Below are 15779 nucleotides of genomic sequence, written 5' to 3' on the forward strand. Positions count from 1 at the left end.
CTTACAGATGTTCTGCTTCTGCTGCTGTGGAAGGTTTTCAGTAATCTGGTGTTTGTATGTTCATGCTGAAACAAAATCAAAACACAATGACTGAAGAGTCATGAATATGTGCTGTCATGTTAATTACATTCCTGTCACTTCGCAAACTTGTCTAGAGGTCAAATAAAGTTTGAAACAATTTGAACTCAAATATTTCTATAATAATTAAATACATAAACAAATAACATACAAAACAAAGCAGCTATTTAGGATTAAATAAATACTATTAGGAGACAATTAAGTTTTTTCACTAATAATTCTTATTAGATTATTATTACTGTAATACAGTACAACCATCCTGTGCAGTCAAGATGTTTTTAAATATAAAAATCAAAACCTTTAAATAAATGCAGAACGGAAATTACATAAACTGGTTATAATTTAAATTACTTACATTATATATATATATATATATATATATATATATATATATATATATATATATACATATCTATATATACACACACACATATATATATATATATATATATATATATATATATATATATATATATATATATATATATATATATATATAGTATAATAATAATTAATAAATGACATAGTTAATATATAATAATCAATTAATTATACATGAATAATACAAAAATATATGATGCACAAAAAATAAAAATACTATATGAATATTAATAAGAGGAAGGAATCAACAGAAAGCTAAAATATGTTGATATTGTTGTCAGAATAGGAAAATTAACCATATGAACCATAATAGTAAAAAAAAAGATTAAAAAAAATACATTTGTTGTTTGCTAAATATTATATTTATGAATATATCACAAACTGTATTTGATCAAACAAATAATATAGATTATGAAAAGGCCAGTTTTGACTGTATCAATGAGAAGTCATTAACCTTCAAGAACATACTGTAATCCCCAATACACCAGTGACAATCATATGTCATTCACCCAGTTCTTCTATAGCATATGGCGTTATCACAATCCACCAATGGGCGGCTACGATGAGCAGGTTGATTAGCTGACGTCACGGGCGCAGAGAGGTTTGGGAGGAGGCTCTTGCGCGAGAGCAATCCGTGTATTTGGGTGTCGTATAGGCCAGGGATGTGAGTTAGGGGCGACAATAATGGGGAATAACCGGGACCCCGGTGCTCTGGAGTGGACACAACGACTGGACGGTGATCATCAAGGGGGTTAACGTGATGAGCAGCCATCTCGAGAGTGTTTTACACTGATTTAGCGAAGCTTGATGGATTTTATTGGATTCATTGATCAATTAATTGTCACCGGATACCTGATAAAGCGTATATAATCATACTGGATACGATTTATCCATTTCCATGGCGTTACTATCGACCCAGAGCCAAGCAGGTCACCTGGACCCAGGACTAAAGCGGGCTCACCGGGTCTAAAGAGCTCGATCTGTCGTGTTTCCGGCGATGTCCGCGTCCTGCCTCGATCTGCGCAGCGTTATTTCAGCACCACCGCAGCTGGACAGCGACCGCATGGACCGAGCGCTGGATCCCAGCCGCCAAAACTCGCCAGACTCCGCCGGGGAATACCAGACCCTCACGCTGCTACACACCGCGCCCGGGGGGCTCGGCATGGCTCTGGAGGAGGAGCTGGCCATGCTCACCCGCGAACGGGAGGAGGACCTGGATGTATCCGCCTCGGAGGCACCTGTGAGCGGACAGAATTCTGACCTGCTGTCGCTCTTCCGGCAAAAAGAGAAGGATTTGGTCCTTGCTGCTAAACTGGGCAAAGCTCTACTTGAACGGAACCAAGACCTCACAAAGCAATATGACAACATGACCAAGGATTTAAACGACAAACTCGAAGTGAGGAACTCTAACACTATATTTGAGTTTATATACTGCAAAAAATTTGCATAAAAAAAAAAAAAAAGTATTTGGAAATTTCTGCCATTGGATTCTTCCAGCTAATTGGTTTCAGCGTACAATATATTTCCGACACAATAATCAACTTTTTTTTTCTTTCTTTTTTTTTAGATGCAATACGGGTAGGGTAACAAATAACTTGTTTGTTTTGTTAATATTTTTGTTTTATTTTTTATCTATTTATTTATTTATTTTAAACGAACGTATCCTGAGCTCACAATAAGTTACAACTCCAAACATTGATAAAAATCAGCAAAATGCAAACATAGTACGTTTTCATGCCCAGTGCATAATGGAAAGTTGGTGAATGGGACTGAATCTGAACTGACTGAAAATTGTATGACTATTTAAACAAATGCTATATTTGTTAATTAAGAATATTGTATTTTACACACACACACACACACATGGACATAAGGCACTGCAATAAATGGTAGCGTTTAAAGAATTGGATACAATTTAGTTGATAAATTATTCATAGTAATCTATAATAAAAACAAAAAAAGAAAGAAAAGCAAATCCCCAAAATATCAATAATCACTTAAATCAGGAAGCTTTATTTTTACGAGTGTAATTTAATACTCTAGTGCTGTGATTGATTTCACTGGCATGTGTTGTTTAAATTGGTGTGCAGTCAGTCTGCCTTTTAATTATTAATCAAGATGTATCATAATCACTTAAATGAGTCGAACACATTTAGTCTCAAACTGTTAGTCTCCAGTTTCTTCCTCATGCTGAACTGCTGAAGAGTTCCCAACTGCAGCTGTGCTCAAAACGGTTTCTAATTGCACCAAAATATGCATAAATCCTAAAAGCAAATGTTTTTAAGACTAATATTATATTATATTAAGATTTTTATAAAGTCATCAAAGAATGGTGAACGGCTTGAGGAAACAACTAGAACCACAGCTAACGGCTGTTTGTCAAGACCCAAGCGTTTACTGTCACTGAATGTCGACTGTGTGAAGCGCTGAATCTGGTTCAGATCTATACGAGCTCTTATGGTCGTTTCAGAAATGCTTTGTCTCTCTTCTGAGGGCCAGACTCTTCTCCATGCAACTATCTTTCCTGGCCCAGTTCACATCTTTGACTTAAACCTCTTGTCTTAATCCATATCCCAGTCCGGTCTCTTTTCCTTACTCATATTTCCAGACTAATTTGAGGAATCCTTCATCCTCTTACAAAAGCAAATAATCAGCACTGAAATGACTTCTAACAGTTAATTGCATTGATAGCCGTCACAGTGGATTTCATGGCCCTTAATCAGTGCCAGATTTCATTTTCTGCAATTATAGCAGGAGCTCTCAGAGGGGCCCGGGACTCAACCTGACTGACCCTTTATGGCATGAGAACTTTGGGAAGTCTCAGACCATGAAATCTGAATGTCTGGCTATCATTGACTAGCATCAGTCCACATTACAGCTTATTCGGGCCCCTTTTAAGACCATACACTCTCAGAAAAAGGTACAAAAGGTGTCACTGAGGTGGTACCTTTTCAAAAGGTACAAATTTGTACCATATTTATCCCTAGAGTAGTACCTTAAGAGTACACAATAATACTTAAATGGAACATTTTCGTACCTAAATGGTGCAGTTTAATACTTTTGAAAGGGCACCGCCCCAGTGACAGCTTTTGTACCTTTTTTTCTGAGAGTGTTTGATAAAAATATAAGGCAACCAATCATATGCTTCTTTTTTACATGTCATTTGTGGGCGGGTTATTTTAATTATTTGATGCCACAACAGTTTACCAGCATGGAGAAAAATCAGATCATAGAGCACTTCGAAATTTCCAAAGGTACTTTATTTCACAAATATTCTTGTTTAATTAAAGTCTCTTCTGCTCACCAAAGGTGCAATTATTTGATCAAAAATACAGTACAAGATGTAAAATATTATTACAATTTTAAATAACTGTTTTCTATTGTAATATCTTTAAAAAAATTATTTTATTCCTGTGATCAAAGCTGAATTACTCCAGTCCTTCAGAAACATTCTAATATGCTGATTTTCTGCAAAAAAACAAACAAACAAACAAAAAACATTTCTGATTATTATCAATATTAAAAAGAAGTTGTGCTGCTTAAATTTTTTGTGGAAACTGATACATTGTATTTTTCAGGATTCTTTGATGAATAGAACACTCAAATATTTTGTAAAATTATAAACGTCTTTACTGTCACCGTAATAAATCCTTACTGAATAAAAGCATTACTTTTTAATAATCATACTGGCCCCAAACCTTTTGAACATTTTACTGTAGTTAAAAACAGTAATTTTGGTAGCCTTATCATAGTACTAGTTTATTTGCTACTAAGTGCGTTAAACAGAACTATGAATATCTACTAAAGATTTGATGCCACTAACCTGGCAAACTTTGGTAAGTCCAGCGATTTCCTCAACAAATGTCAGTGACCCTGGTCTTTCTCTATCAGCTGCTGGAGCAGGAGAAGCACGAGCTGCGACGGCGTTTGGAGAGTCGTGAAGGCGAGTGGGAAGGCCGGGTGGCCGAACTGGAGACAGATGTGCAACAGCTGCAGGGAGAGCTGGAGAGAAATCAGGTGCAGCTGCGTGAGGCCGACCGTGACAAGAGCCGAGCCATCAGTGAGCTGTCAGAACAAAACCATCGCCTGCTGGAGCAGCTCAGCAGGGTGAGTGAGATGTTCAGCCTGATATGGGCACAGCTTGCAGGGGGTCAGACGAGCCCAAAACAACTGGATGGGTTTGTAAACCTTAGATTTCATGATGAAGAAATGTTCAGGTTTTTTTTTTTTTTTACTTTAACTGCTCTATAGTAGTATTTATTTCTTTATTTTTGGCTGGAGTTTGTTTATATGATTGAATGCATCCTGTTTCTTTTGATACACTTGTGGTGTCAGATAAGACGGAGCACTTTTATTCATAGCACATTTTGTGCACAATTTAATTACAATTTGTTTTATATAGCCATGATAGAAAGAAAAATAATATATATATATTAAATATATTATTAAAATTAATTATAAAAAGTAAAGAAAAATAAAATAACAAAACAAATATAATAATACAAATAATGCAAAATGCAGCTTTAATTACAATTTGTTTTATATAGCCATGATAAAAAAGAAAAAGAATATATATGCATTTTGCATTATTTGTATTATTATATTTGTTTTGTTATTTTAATTTTATATATTAAATATATTATTAAAATTAATTATAAAAAGTAAAGAAATAATAATAATAATAATAATAATAATAATAATAATAATAATACAAATAATGCAAAATGCCGCTTTATATACTCATGATAAAGAAAATGAAATTTGAGAATAAACATTTAAAATAATTCTAGAAAAATAATATATGTAATACAATGTAAAAAAATATTCAAATCCATTTAAAAAGGAAAGAAAAATTATTTAAAAAAAACCTAAATAATGATAAATAATAGAAAAGGCAAGGCACATTATAGAGAAGGGTGGAAAACAACACACATGCTACTGTATGAATAAATTTCATGCTAAGGCACAGAGTGTGTCCCTTCATCTTCCAGAAAAACTGCTTTACACAAACTCATCAAAATTCCACTATGCTCCAGTCCGTTTTCAATAATTCAACAGCTGTGCGGCTCAATATCCGATTTACCTGTCTGACAATCCAGCAGGGCAACCTTGAAGACATACAGAAAATTAAGATGATAACCTTTAACTGTTGCCAGTGAGGATGACGAAGAAGTAAACTTTTCAAAGATACCATTTTTCAGCATCTTTGTGTTTGAATTGAAAATCGGTCTGTTTCACAACTGTTGCACTTGAATGTGTCATGGCCAGCAAACAGAATATCTTTGATAACATGAACTATGTGTTTGATAACACAATTTTGCAGTTTCGCCTGTGTTGCATAGGTCCATTTATGGTACTTTAATACAAAAATTTGTAAAACTATTAAACCAAAAATGTGCCACAGGTCTGTTCTGCAAGTCAAGTCAGTTCAGTTTATTTAATTATTTTAGCAATTCAACTTAAAACAAAAAAATGAGTTAAAAGTTTGTTTTTGTTTTTTTGTTTTTTTACAAATATTTTATTTAAGGAAATGTTAAATTTTTTTTTTTTTGGGGGGGGGGGGGGTTAGTTATAGTTTTAGTTAACAATAAAAGTTGCTGTTAACATCAAAATCCATGTTATTTTAATGCAGTCATGTGGTAACATAGCTAATATTAATACAACATCCCTGCTCTGTGTTGTTTGACTGGTTAGCTTCATCAGTTAGTTAGTAGTTATGTCATAACTAGACCATTCTGCAGGCAAAATACATCTTTCTCCACTCAGGGATGTTTAAACAGTGAATTACATTATTAAAGGCCTTGTTGAACGATTAAAAAAAATGTTGCATCATCATTTATGCATAACATCATATCTTGATATCAATAAATAGTTTTTAATAATCACATATTTGTTTTTGCATCACACTGGCTGAAGTCACATTGAAACATGATGAAATTCTAAATGATTAATTGCTAATGTTGAATAAATACAGTAATTTCTAAGCAATGATGGTGTTTTATTGATTTGGCAGGAAATTGAGATTTGCAGGTTAAATGTAACATTGAGTTAAGGTTGCGTTTCTATGTGCGACTCTTGTTCACAGGCGTATTTGAATTCTCATTGAGTCTTATTGATTTTGCCCCGGGACGGCTGTGGTGTTGTGGTAATGATGCAGCTGAGGTCAGACAACAATCTCTTCCTGTATCGAGACAGCCGCGTTGCCCTGACAAACCGCTTTGAACTTCAGTGTTAATGACTTTAACATTCAGATTTACTGCAGTTGTCAATAACATGCTTAAAAACTGTCAATCCTAGTTTTATAATTAATATTCACACACAAATGTAAGAAGAATCAATGCTGATAAACTAACCAAGAGTGGCAACACAAGGGCTTCCAGCTGAGGGCAAAAACACCAGCAAAACCAAAACATGATCTCAGAAAATAATGGACTAATAAATAATGAAACCCATTTATTTTGATCCACTGGAAACTAAAATAAATAATAATAAAAAAGCAAACAGTCCTTCTGAAAAAACTATTTAGAACTATTTTTTTGGATTTATCATTGATATTATTATTTTTGTTAATACTTTGAACAATTTTTTTTTTATATATATTTTTGTTGTTTTTATTTTAATTTTAGTTTAGGTTTTAGTAATTTTGTTGTCAATGTTTTTAATTTTTACTGGTTTGTTTTGCAAATTTTCATAATTTGTTTAGTTATTTTAGTACTTCAACTTAAACTAAATTAAAAATGGTGCTTTGGTCATAAGCTGAAATAATAATAATAATAATAATAATTTATATTTTCATTTTAGTTTTTTTGTGAATGCATTTTTTTCCAGTTTTAGTTATTATTATTTTTGTACATAAATGAAAATTAGAAACGTTGCCTTTGAAACCACATTTTAAATGACCATCAACTGAGAAAGATGCTTAGTTATCTGAATGGTGTAGCTACAACATCTACCATCTACAGTAACTACTAGAATGAACTAGTCACATCTTGACCACATTGTCATTTGACTGGTTAACATCGGTAGTGTTTTTAACTTTTTAAAGCTATTAAACTAATCAGTTGCTGACAGAGATGTTCTCAAAAGCAAGAAAGAGGCTCTGAGTATAAGACAACTAAATACGCTTGACAAATCTGCTAATGGATCTAGACCTGCAAACTCAGATGACCTTCCTTCTGTGGGACAAGTGACAGAAAATGACATAAGGCAGAGAGACACTTGGATGAATTCAGGTGGGATAAGGCTTTAATCCAGATCCTCTTTAATAACATTACATCCAGCCGACTGAAATAGAGGAAGACAGGACAACAAAAACTGTGGGATGACTTACATATAAAGCAACAACCTAAAGAAAAGGAAATCACAAATGAGATTTCATTAACATTTTGATTGTTTCTTCAATACAATGTTAAGATTCATTAGGATAAAACAATCTCCTGCTCCCTCTTCTGATAAAAAAAAAAACTTAAAGAAGAGTTTTAGAAGAGATATAAAAATGTCTTGAACTGCATGATTTTTTTTTTTTTTAGTATGACTTTATAGTTATATATTTTTAATATGTGAAACAATTGCATTTTTATTTCTCTCAATGGTCTTTAAAGAGAAACACCCGAGAAAAAGTTGACATAGAAATAAAACATTAATGCAATAAAAAAAATAATTCTGGAGCGACAGTGACTATGCTAAGCTGTTTTATCTATAAAACGTACAAGTATATATTTACATGCTACTAGTACTTATTTTTAGATACTAGTATCTATTATATTAAGAACCATTAAGAAATACTAGTAACTATTAAATAGATACTAGTGCTTAATATTATATAATGGTACTACTTTATTGGTTACTAGTAACTATTCAGGGCCCGGTTCCCCGATAACGCTCACTCTTAGCGCGCTAAAAAGACCCAAAAGATATATCTAACCGAAGTTGTTTATGTTCCTAAATGTGTTCCCCGAAGTGTCCCTTAGGAAGCTTCTTAACTCGCTGCCTCTTACGTTTAACGTTACAAAAGCGCTGTCCCAAGTGAAGGTGCTGAATTAGTTGGCATCGATTGCTCAGGAATTGATTTTCCACTTCACGCGAAGGTGCATTACAGCATTAAGAAAGACAACACGTTCTATACAAATGAAAAATTCCTTAAATTATTCCAGTAACATATATTTGAACATAGTTTAATTTATCTGTAAAATATAGACTATTCATTAAATTATCAAATTGTCAGTAATATGTTCACACGACTGTTAGACGAACCGGGTATCCCTCGCTAATCATCCACCCTCCTTATCCCGTTGTGCCACTTGTGCCGCTTCGTGACATAGGTTTAACGACTTCTAAAAATGATGTAATACACTTTTATATTAATGGTAAGGTACTTTACAATCAGAATTGATTGGCAAGCAGCTGCAGTTACTTCTGTTTAATGCGGGATTGATTGCCATTGGTTATTGTTTTCAATTAAAGGCAAAATATTTACAATGAACCGAGAGAGAGAGCGAGTTAGATACAGAATATGGTGGGGAAGCAACGTAAAAAAGGCACCAAGCTTCTCGTCAGAGGAACTTGAAGTTTTGCTGGACCTTGCCACCAGGTTGGAGATCACACCCTTGTGGTCCACTATAATGATGGATTGGCCCAAGACTCTGGGGATGCCAGCAATGGGATGTAATCCCCGTCATGGCACAGAAGGGTGTTGGTGACAGTGTGGATGCACATTTACACCGAGGTCTTGCTTAGGCCGTAGCCCTCTCCCACAACCTCGATGAAGCTCCCTGTAGCTAAAAACCTTAGCGCTGCAAGCAGCTGGACTTCAGGGCTTAAAGCAAAACTCCACCATGTTATCCTGGCAAGCCCAGGCCTGAGAAGGTCCAGCAGATCCATAATGAGTTGTCTTGGGAGGCGATTTTTTTTAAATATAGCCACATCAGGCAAAATGTCAAAAGGGCTTAAGTTTTGCCGAATAAAAAAATTGACATGGACTAAACGGCTCTGCATTTAATTAAAAGAATATAAAAGCTAATAAAAATTATTAAAGCATTATTAGTCTTAAAATGTCCATAACATAAAATCATTGTTGAGCCACAACATTGTCAACATTGCATAGTTTGACTTGTACTGCGCTGATTTCTAAAGACTGCTGCACAGTGGCGGCGACTGGCGTCTTGAGCTCAAACAATGCTAAGAGAGAGCTTATGAATGGTCCAGACCATCCTTACGAAAGTGTGACTTACAGAAGATATACTTAGTGTACAAACGTGTCGGGAATTGTGCCATAACGTTAAGAGAGAGGTTAAGGAATAGGTTAAGAACTACTTAGCAATAAGAATGTTTTGGGGAACCGGGCCCAGTTTATTACTAGTAAAACATTTTGTTTTTACTAATATATATTCCAAAAGTGACTAATACATATTTTTTATATACTAGAAGTTACTCATTGGGTATTAGTACCTATTATTAGATACACCTTTTCAATATATAATACAATTAGTTTATTACATACTTGTATTGTTTTATTTATTAGATATTGGTACTTATTACACATAAACTGTATTCAACACTAGGACTTATTCCAAATGTTAAAGATTTTTAATTGAACTAGTAATATTTTTAATTGAACTCAAATAAGTACTAGTGCCTAATGAATATCTACTAGTATCAATTAAATATGTACTAGTATCTAATGAAAAGTAATAGTATTTAATAAATATATTTTTAGTATCTAATGAATACTTCTATATATTAGTTACTATTGGCATACATACTAATCAGAACTGAATAGCTGATATCTGAATGACAGATCCCCATAAAATCAATGGCACAATTTTAAATGTGTTACCAGTCACTATTGAAATAATACTAGCATCTAATAAATAATAAATAGTATTTAATGAATAAGTACTAGTCAATTTAAAAAGTTACTAGTATCTAAAGAATAAGCACTGGTAACTATTAGAAGCTTTAGCTCTTAATGGATTAGTTACTAGTATATAAAAAATGCAGCATCAACTAGATAAATTGTTTTATAATTGATGTTGTTTTTTAAGGACTCAATGTTAAATCAGCTTGCCATACAGTGACAACATAGCTAGATAATGAAGTAGAGCAGCTCATAGGTAAAGCTTAGCAAATACAGACAGCATAAATGTTCAGCTAATATACTGAACATATTGTGCTGTGTTGGACAGATGCTTTCTGTTGCGTTCGCACACACACACACACACACACACACACACACACACACACACACACCAACACATGCACGTCTGTCTGGAAGCAGGGGGTTGTCAAAAACGCCTGAACCCCAGCAGCCTAATCTGATCAGAGAGAGGAATTTCACTAATTACATTACAAAGGTTTAGAGAGAGGGGTGAAGGGGGTGGACACACAACAAAATAGACCTACATTTCATTATCAAGATGGGGTGATTCTGAGACTTAAATAAATGATCATTTTGATTATATTTTCACTGGTGTCCTGCATTGGAAATGCTGATGGTGTACTCACACAGCCGGAGCACTGATAAAGCTTTAAAAAGAAGAAGAAAACCTCTGATCCCTGCTATGATTTTGAAGTAAAACAGCTGGAGACACGCTATGATGCTAGTAAATTGCCAGGGGGTTGCTATGAAGTTGGTTTATGGCATGTAAACAATACCTCCCACAAATATGCACACGAGATCCACACATGTACACAGCAATCAACACATGCACGGAAGAGAGCCACATGTGTGCACAGTGATCCACTAATGCATGCATGGGATCCACATGCGTGCACGCCAATTCACAATTGATCACATGAGAACTACACGTGTGCACAGCAATTCGCAAATGTGACAGGCACAGACTCCATTCATAAATGCAAGAATCAGAATGTGCATCTAAATAAACATTAATGTCTTTACTTAGAATGTATTGAGGCTGATTTCACTCGATATGGGTGTGCTGTGAGGTTTTTAGGAGTTTGCAACATGGTTACTATTTCAGGCTGTTTTCTAGGTATAGTAGTTGCAATGGTGTAAAAGTATTGTTATGCTGTTGCTAGTGTCTTCTGGGTGGTTGCTTGGTGGCTATAAAATAATATACATCAATATAGATTATATATAGAATATTAAAAGGATAGTTTACCCAAAAATGAAAATTTGACATGATTATTTGGCCTCATGTTATTCCAAACCTTTATGAGTTTCTATCTTCTGTTATATAGAAGATATTTTGAAGAATGTTAGTAAGCAAACAATTGCTGGTAGCCATTGACTTCCATAGTGTTTTTTTAATACTATAAAAGTCAATGCAACTATTTGGTTAACAAAAATATTCACTTTTTTTTTTCTTTTTTTGATTAGCAGAAAAAAGAAACTCATACAGGTTTGGAACATTATGAGGGTGAGTAAATCATAACAAAAAAAAATTGTAATTTTTGGTTGAACTATCCCTTTAATACATAATGATAGAGGTTTGATCACATCCCTGTCAGCACTAGTATAGTGAAGCTTGCCTTAGACAACACTAGTTTTTAACAAAAACTGTTGTCTTTTATCCTATTACTGTTCCTGGGCTTACAGAAAAGCTATGTTATCCCTCTCAACACTCTTTAAATGCGATAAAATAACTGTGGAGTGGTTTATTGCTTTATTTTGTCCAGCATTCTAACATTTCATCTGCGTGTCTCCAGTTTATACTGCAGAAATGTCACAGGTTTCCTCCTCTGACAGGATGACTAAGGGAAATCATCACCACCAATCACTATTCCCAAATATATCTCTATGGCAACCACTAATGTTAAATCAAATTCCATGTGCTACCATAGAAATGTGATTTCCAACCCTCTCACAAAGTGCTGTGATGGAGCCTTTAACTAATAAAGCGCGGAAACTTGTGAATCCGCATTTTAAATTCTGAATACTGTACAACTGAATAAGTGGTTTCGCTAACACTTTATTTTAGTGGCCAATTCTCACTATTACCTAGTTGCTTATTAGCATGTCTATTATTAACATATAGGTTGTTTATTAGTACTTATAATTCTGCATGACAATATTCTACATTCTTAATCCTACCCCAAACCTAGACTTGACAACTATCTTACTAATTATTAATAAGCAGCAAATTGGGAGTTTATTGAGGCAAAATCATAGTTAATGGTTAAAAACTAATTAAGTAAAATAAACCTGAGAACTCAGTTTAATCTCTTGAACCAAGAAAAAGCAAACTCTGAGCAATTAATTTTCTCTCAGTTAAATGCAACAGGGAATATTTCTCAGAATGTTCTCTCAAAGTTATGAACAAACATTTCAGTGATGTTAACAGAACATTCATTGAAAGTTGTGTGGTCTTTAATAATGTTCTCAAAACATTAGCAGAAAAACCATCATTCATGGAATGTTTTTCCCCCCGAAATGTTTTTTAAATGTTACTACTTGTTTCAGAACATTCAGAGAACATGTAACATTAATGATAAAAAAGTCTGAAATGGAATGTTCCCTCAACATTTATATTTGTAAAAACATTTTAAAAAACAACTGACAAAACAAAATTACTGAACATTGAATGGGAATGTTAGACACACTTTGTTTAAACAGTTTAAATAAAAAAATCTAATCACTAACCTTGTAAAGATAAAATAATACATCTTATTATTTGTGTATGATAACTATTGACTCTCTGTCTGTTTTTATTTCTCATACAAGGAAAACCTTTAAAACTATGAAAGATCAAACTCTGAGCAATCACATTTCTCTCAGTTTAATGTAACAGTGAACTTTCTCAGATTGTTCTGGCAAGTTTCTCTCAAGGTTATGAACAAATGTTAATGTAAAAGAATGTTTGTTCAAAGTCATGCTTTCCAATAAGATACCATAGTTAACTACATTATTTAATGTAAACTTACAAAGAAAAATTATTCTAAAGCATTTATATTAATCTTAGTTCATGTTGATTTCAACATTTATTAAAATGTATATATATTTATGTTTTTTAACAGACTTACAATGAACAGTTTTATTTTTATTAACTAATGTTGACAAAGATTATAAAACAATGTATTGCTCATTGTTAGTTAATGCTTTAAATATAGTTAAGAAATGGAACCTTATTATAAAGTGCTACCTTTTTAATATTCTCAAAATATTAGCACAAACAAAAAAAACAATATTTATACATCTTTCATGGATTTTTTTCTTTATTAAACATTCTAGTTAAATTTTTTGTAAAATGTTATTAGTCGTTTCAGAATGTTCAGAGAACATTTAAAAGTAACATTGCTATAATTATAAAAATTATAGCATGGAATATTCCATTAACATAAATTTTTTTTTACAAAAATAATTACATTTCAAAAAACTGTATGCATGATCGTTTAAAGAGCATTAAGAAATAACATTTCCATAACTTATAGAAACATATTCTTAAAGCATTTTTTGTTGGCTGGGAAGCTTTAAATAAAAAAAATCTAATCACTAACCATGTAAAGATAAACAGGAAGTTACATTTTATTGTTTTTCCTGTCTAACCACAGACCTGCATAAGATAAGTCTATAAAGCCGACAATTCCCGAAAAACTTCAGTCATTTCTGCTTGTACTTGTCAACAGAATAAATGAGAGTAAATACAGATAACAACCAAAACAGCTTCAACTCCCTCAGATTCCTCCCTCTGATCACTTCATGAATCAGCTGGGCAATAATGAATTCCTGATGACTTTTTAAACAACATCAAACTGATGAGAAGTTCAGCAATCTGATCCAGGGCTCTACAAGTGAAAACCTGCTGCTCCTAACATTTCTTTATCTGTCTCCAGTCTTCATCTGCAGCAACAGAAAGATGAATCCAAGGTCAAGATGAGTGACGGAACTGAAACAGTTTCCACTTTGTTCTCAAAACAGATGAGTTTTATTTTAGAAAGTGTCTTTCATCAGGAGATTCATCCTGCCAGGAAATGCAAGACACAAACCCTCATGAAAAATCACATCACAGATATATGAGTGAATAAATAAAGTCAGGAATCTATTACAGAGACATACTGTTAGAAAAAAACAACATTCAACAGCTACACTGCAAAAAAAAAAAAAAAAGGTTCAATAAAAAAAAATAATTATATCAATTTATTTTATATATATATATATATATATATATATATATATATATATATATATATATATATAATTTTATCAAAATTGTAAACAAAATAAAAACTATTGAATACATTTTACAAAAAAAAAAAAAAAAAATATTTTTTCATAAAAACCTTTTTTTTTTTTTTTACAGTACCATTAAAAAACAACTTTATACCTTATATACCCCCTTAAAAGTGCAGATTAGTATCTTAGAACAGTAATATGTGCCATTAATGTGCCATTATGAATCTTTAATGGGTGTATAATAATTATCTCATTAAGGGTAGGATTTAATTTTCTTTTTTTCTAAGAAAAATGCATATGAGTGATTCTTATTGTTTACACTAGTCACACACAATGGTATTTTTAAACAAGCAGTCCAAAGATTACCAAGATTAAAAAGAGCAATCATTGCTATTTACCAATGAATGTAAAAAAGGACATTAAATATTTATTCAAGTTAAAACGCATACAAGTGATAGCTTATTTGAAAGTCTAGTACAATAATCATTACACAGTTTAGTGGTCATCGTATCACTAACATTTTAGTAGGCTATTTATTATATAACAAACTTAATAAAAGTCTTCATACAGTAGTTAACTCCTGTTGCATAATCTATTCCAGAATCCAGATAGAAACATGTTCAGATCATTTCTAGCACGAGATATTGCAATGTGATCAATGTGTGTGTGTGTGTGTGTGTGTGTGTGTGTGGGTGTGGGGTGTGTGGGTGTAGTTTCTCTGTGTTGTTCTGTATTATGACTCATGCTCATAGATTATTGGGGCAGCAACAGGCTTCGCTTCTCTTCTAATATTTCTGGGTGAAATCATATAACATGATCGATCAGATTAAATTAAATAAATTCTTGCATCGGTGCATGTCACTGACCTTTAAAAAGCAGCTGAAACACATCTAACTTCTAAAGGTAATAAAGGTGCTAAATGGTTTACTGTTAAGAAAATGTGTGCTACAGTAACATTATGAGTCAAAAGGTTACAAATCAGCTCTTGATTCATGTAACAGATTTTTTTTTTCTGTCCAAAAAACTAGTTAGTATTGATTATTATAGACTGGAGATATCTACAGTGTCTAGTTAAAATGCTACTAATTTCTAATTTCTTTGAAAACACCCATGGTATCAGCTCAGTGCCTTATAAACCGAAATAGTGTTAAAAAAAAGAAGAGAAAAAGAAATAGCTAAATTATTT

At 32.9% G+C, this 15779-nt stretch overlaps 1 protein-coding gene across 3 annotated transcripts in view; it reads left to right on the top strand.

Annotated features, from left to right (window-relative positions):
- The first annotated feature begins 1032 nt into the window (after positions 1-1032).
- Positions 1033-15779, top strand: part of LOC113052730 (BICD family-like cargo adapter 1) — a 34555-nt gene continuing 19808 nt past the window's right edge. For 2 of the 3 annotated variants that reach the window (XM_026217149.1, XM_026217150.1), the window contains exons 1-2: positions 1035-1855; positions 4351-4566. In XM_026217149.1, the coding sequence (XP_026072934.1) occupies positions 1457-1855; positions 4351-4566 (615 nt within the window). In that variant the 5' untranslated portion in view covers positions 1035-1456. Of the gene's footprint in view, positions 1856-4350; positions 4567-15779 lie in introns of all 3 variants that reach the window. The other variant, XR_003277108.1, reaches the window with a different exon arrangement.

The sequence above is a fragment of the Carassius auratus genome, chromosome 33 (assembly GCF_003368295.1).
Source record: "Carassius auratus strain Wakin chromosome 33, ASM336829v1, whole genome shotgun sequence".
Lineage (NCBI taxonomy): Eukaryota > Metazoa > Chordata > Actinopteri > Cypriniformes > Cyprinidae > Carassius > Carassius auratus.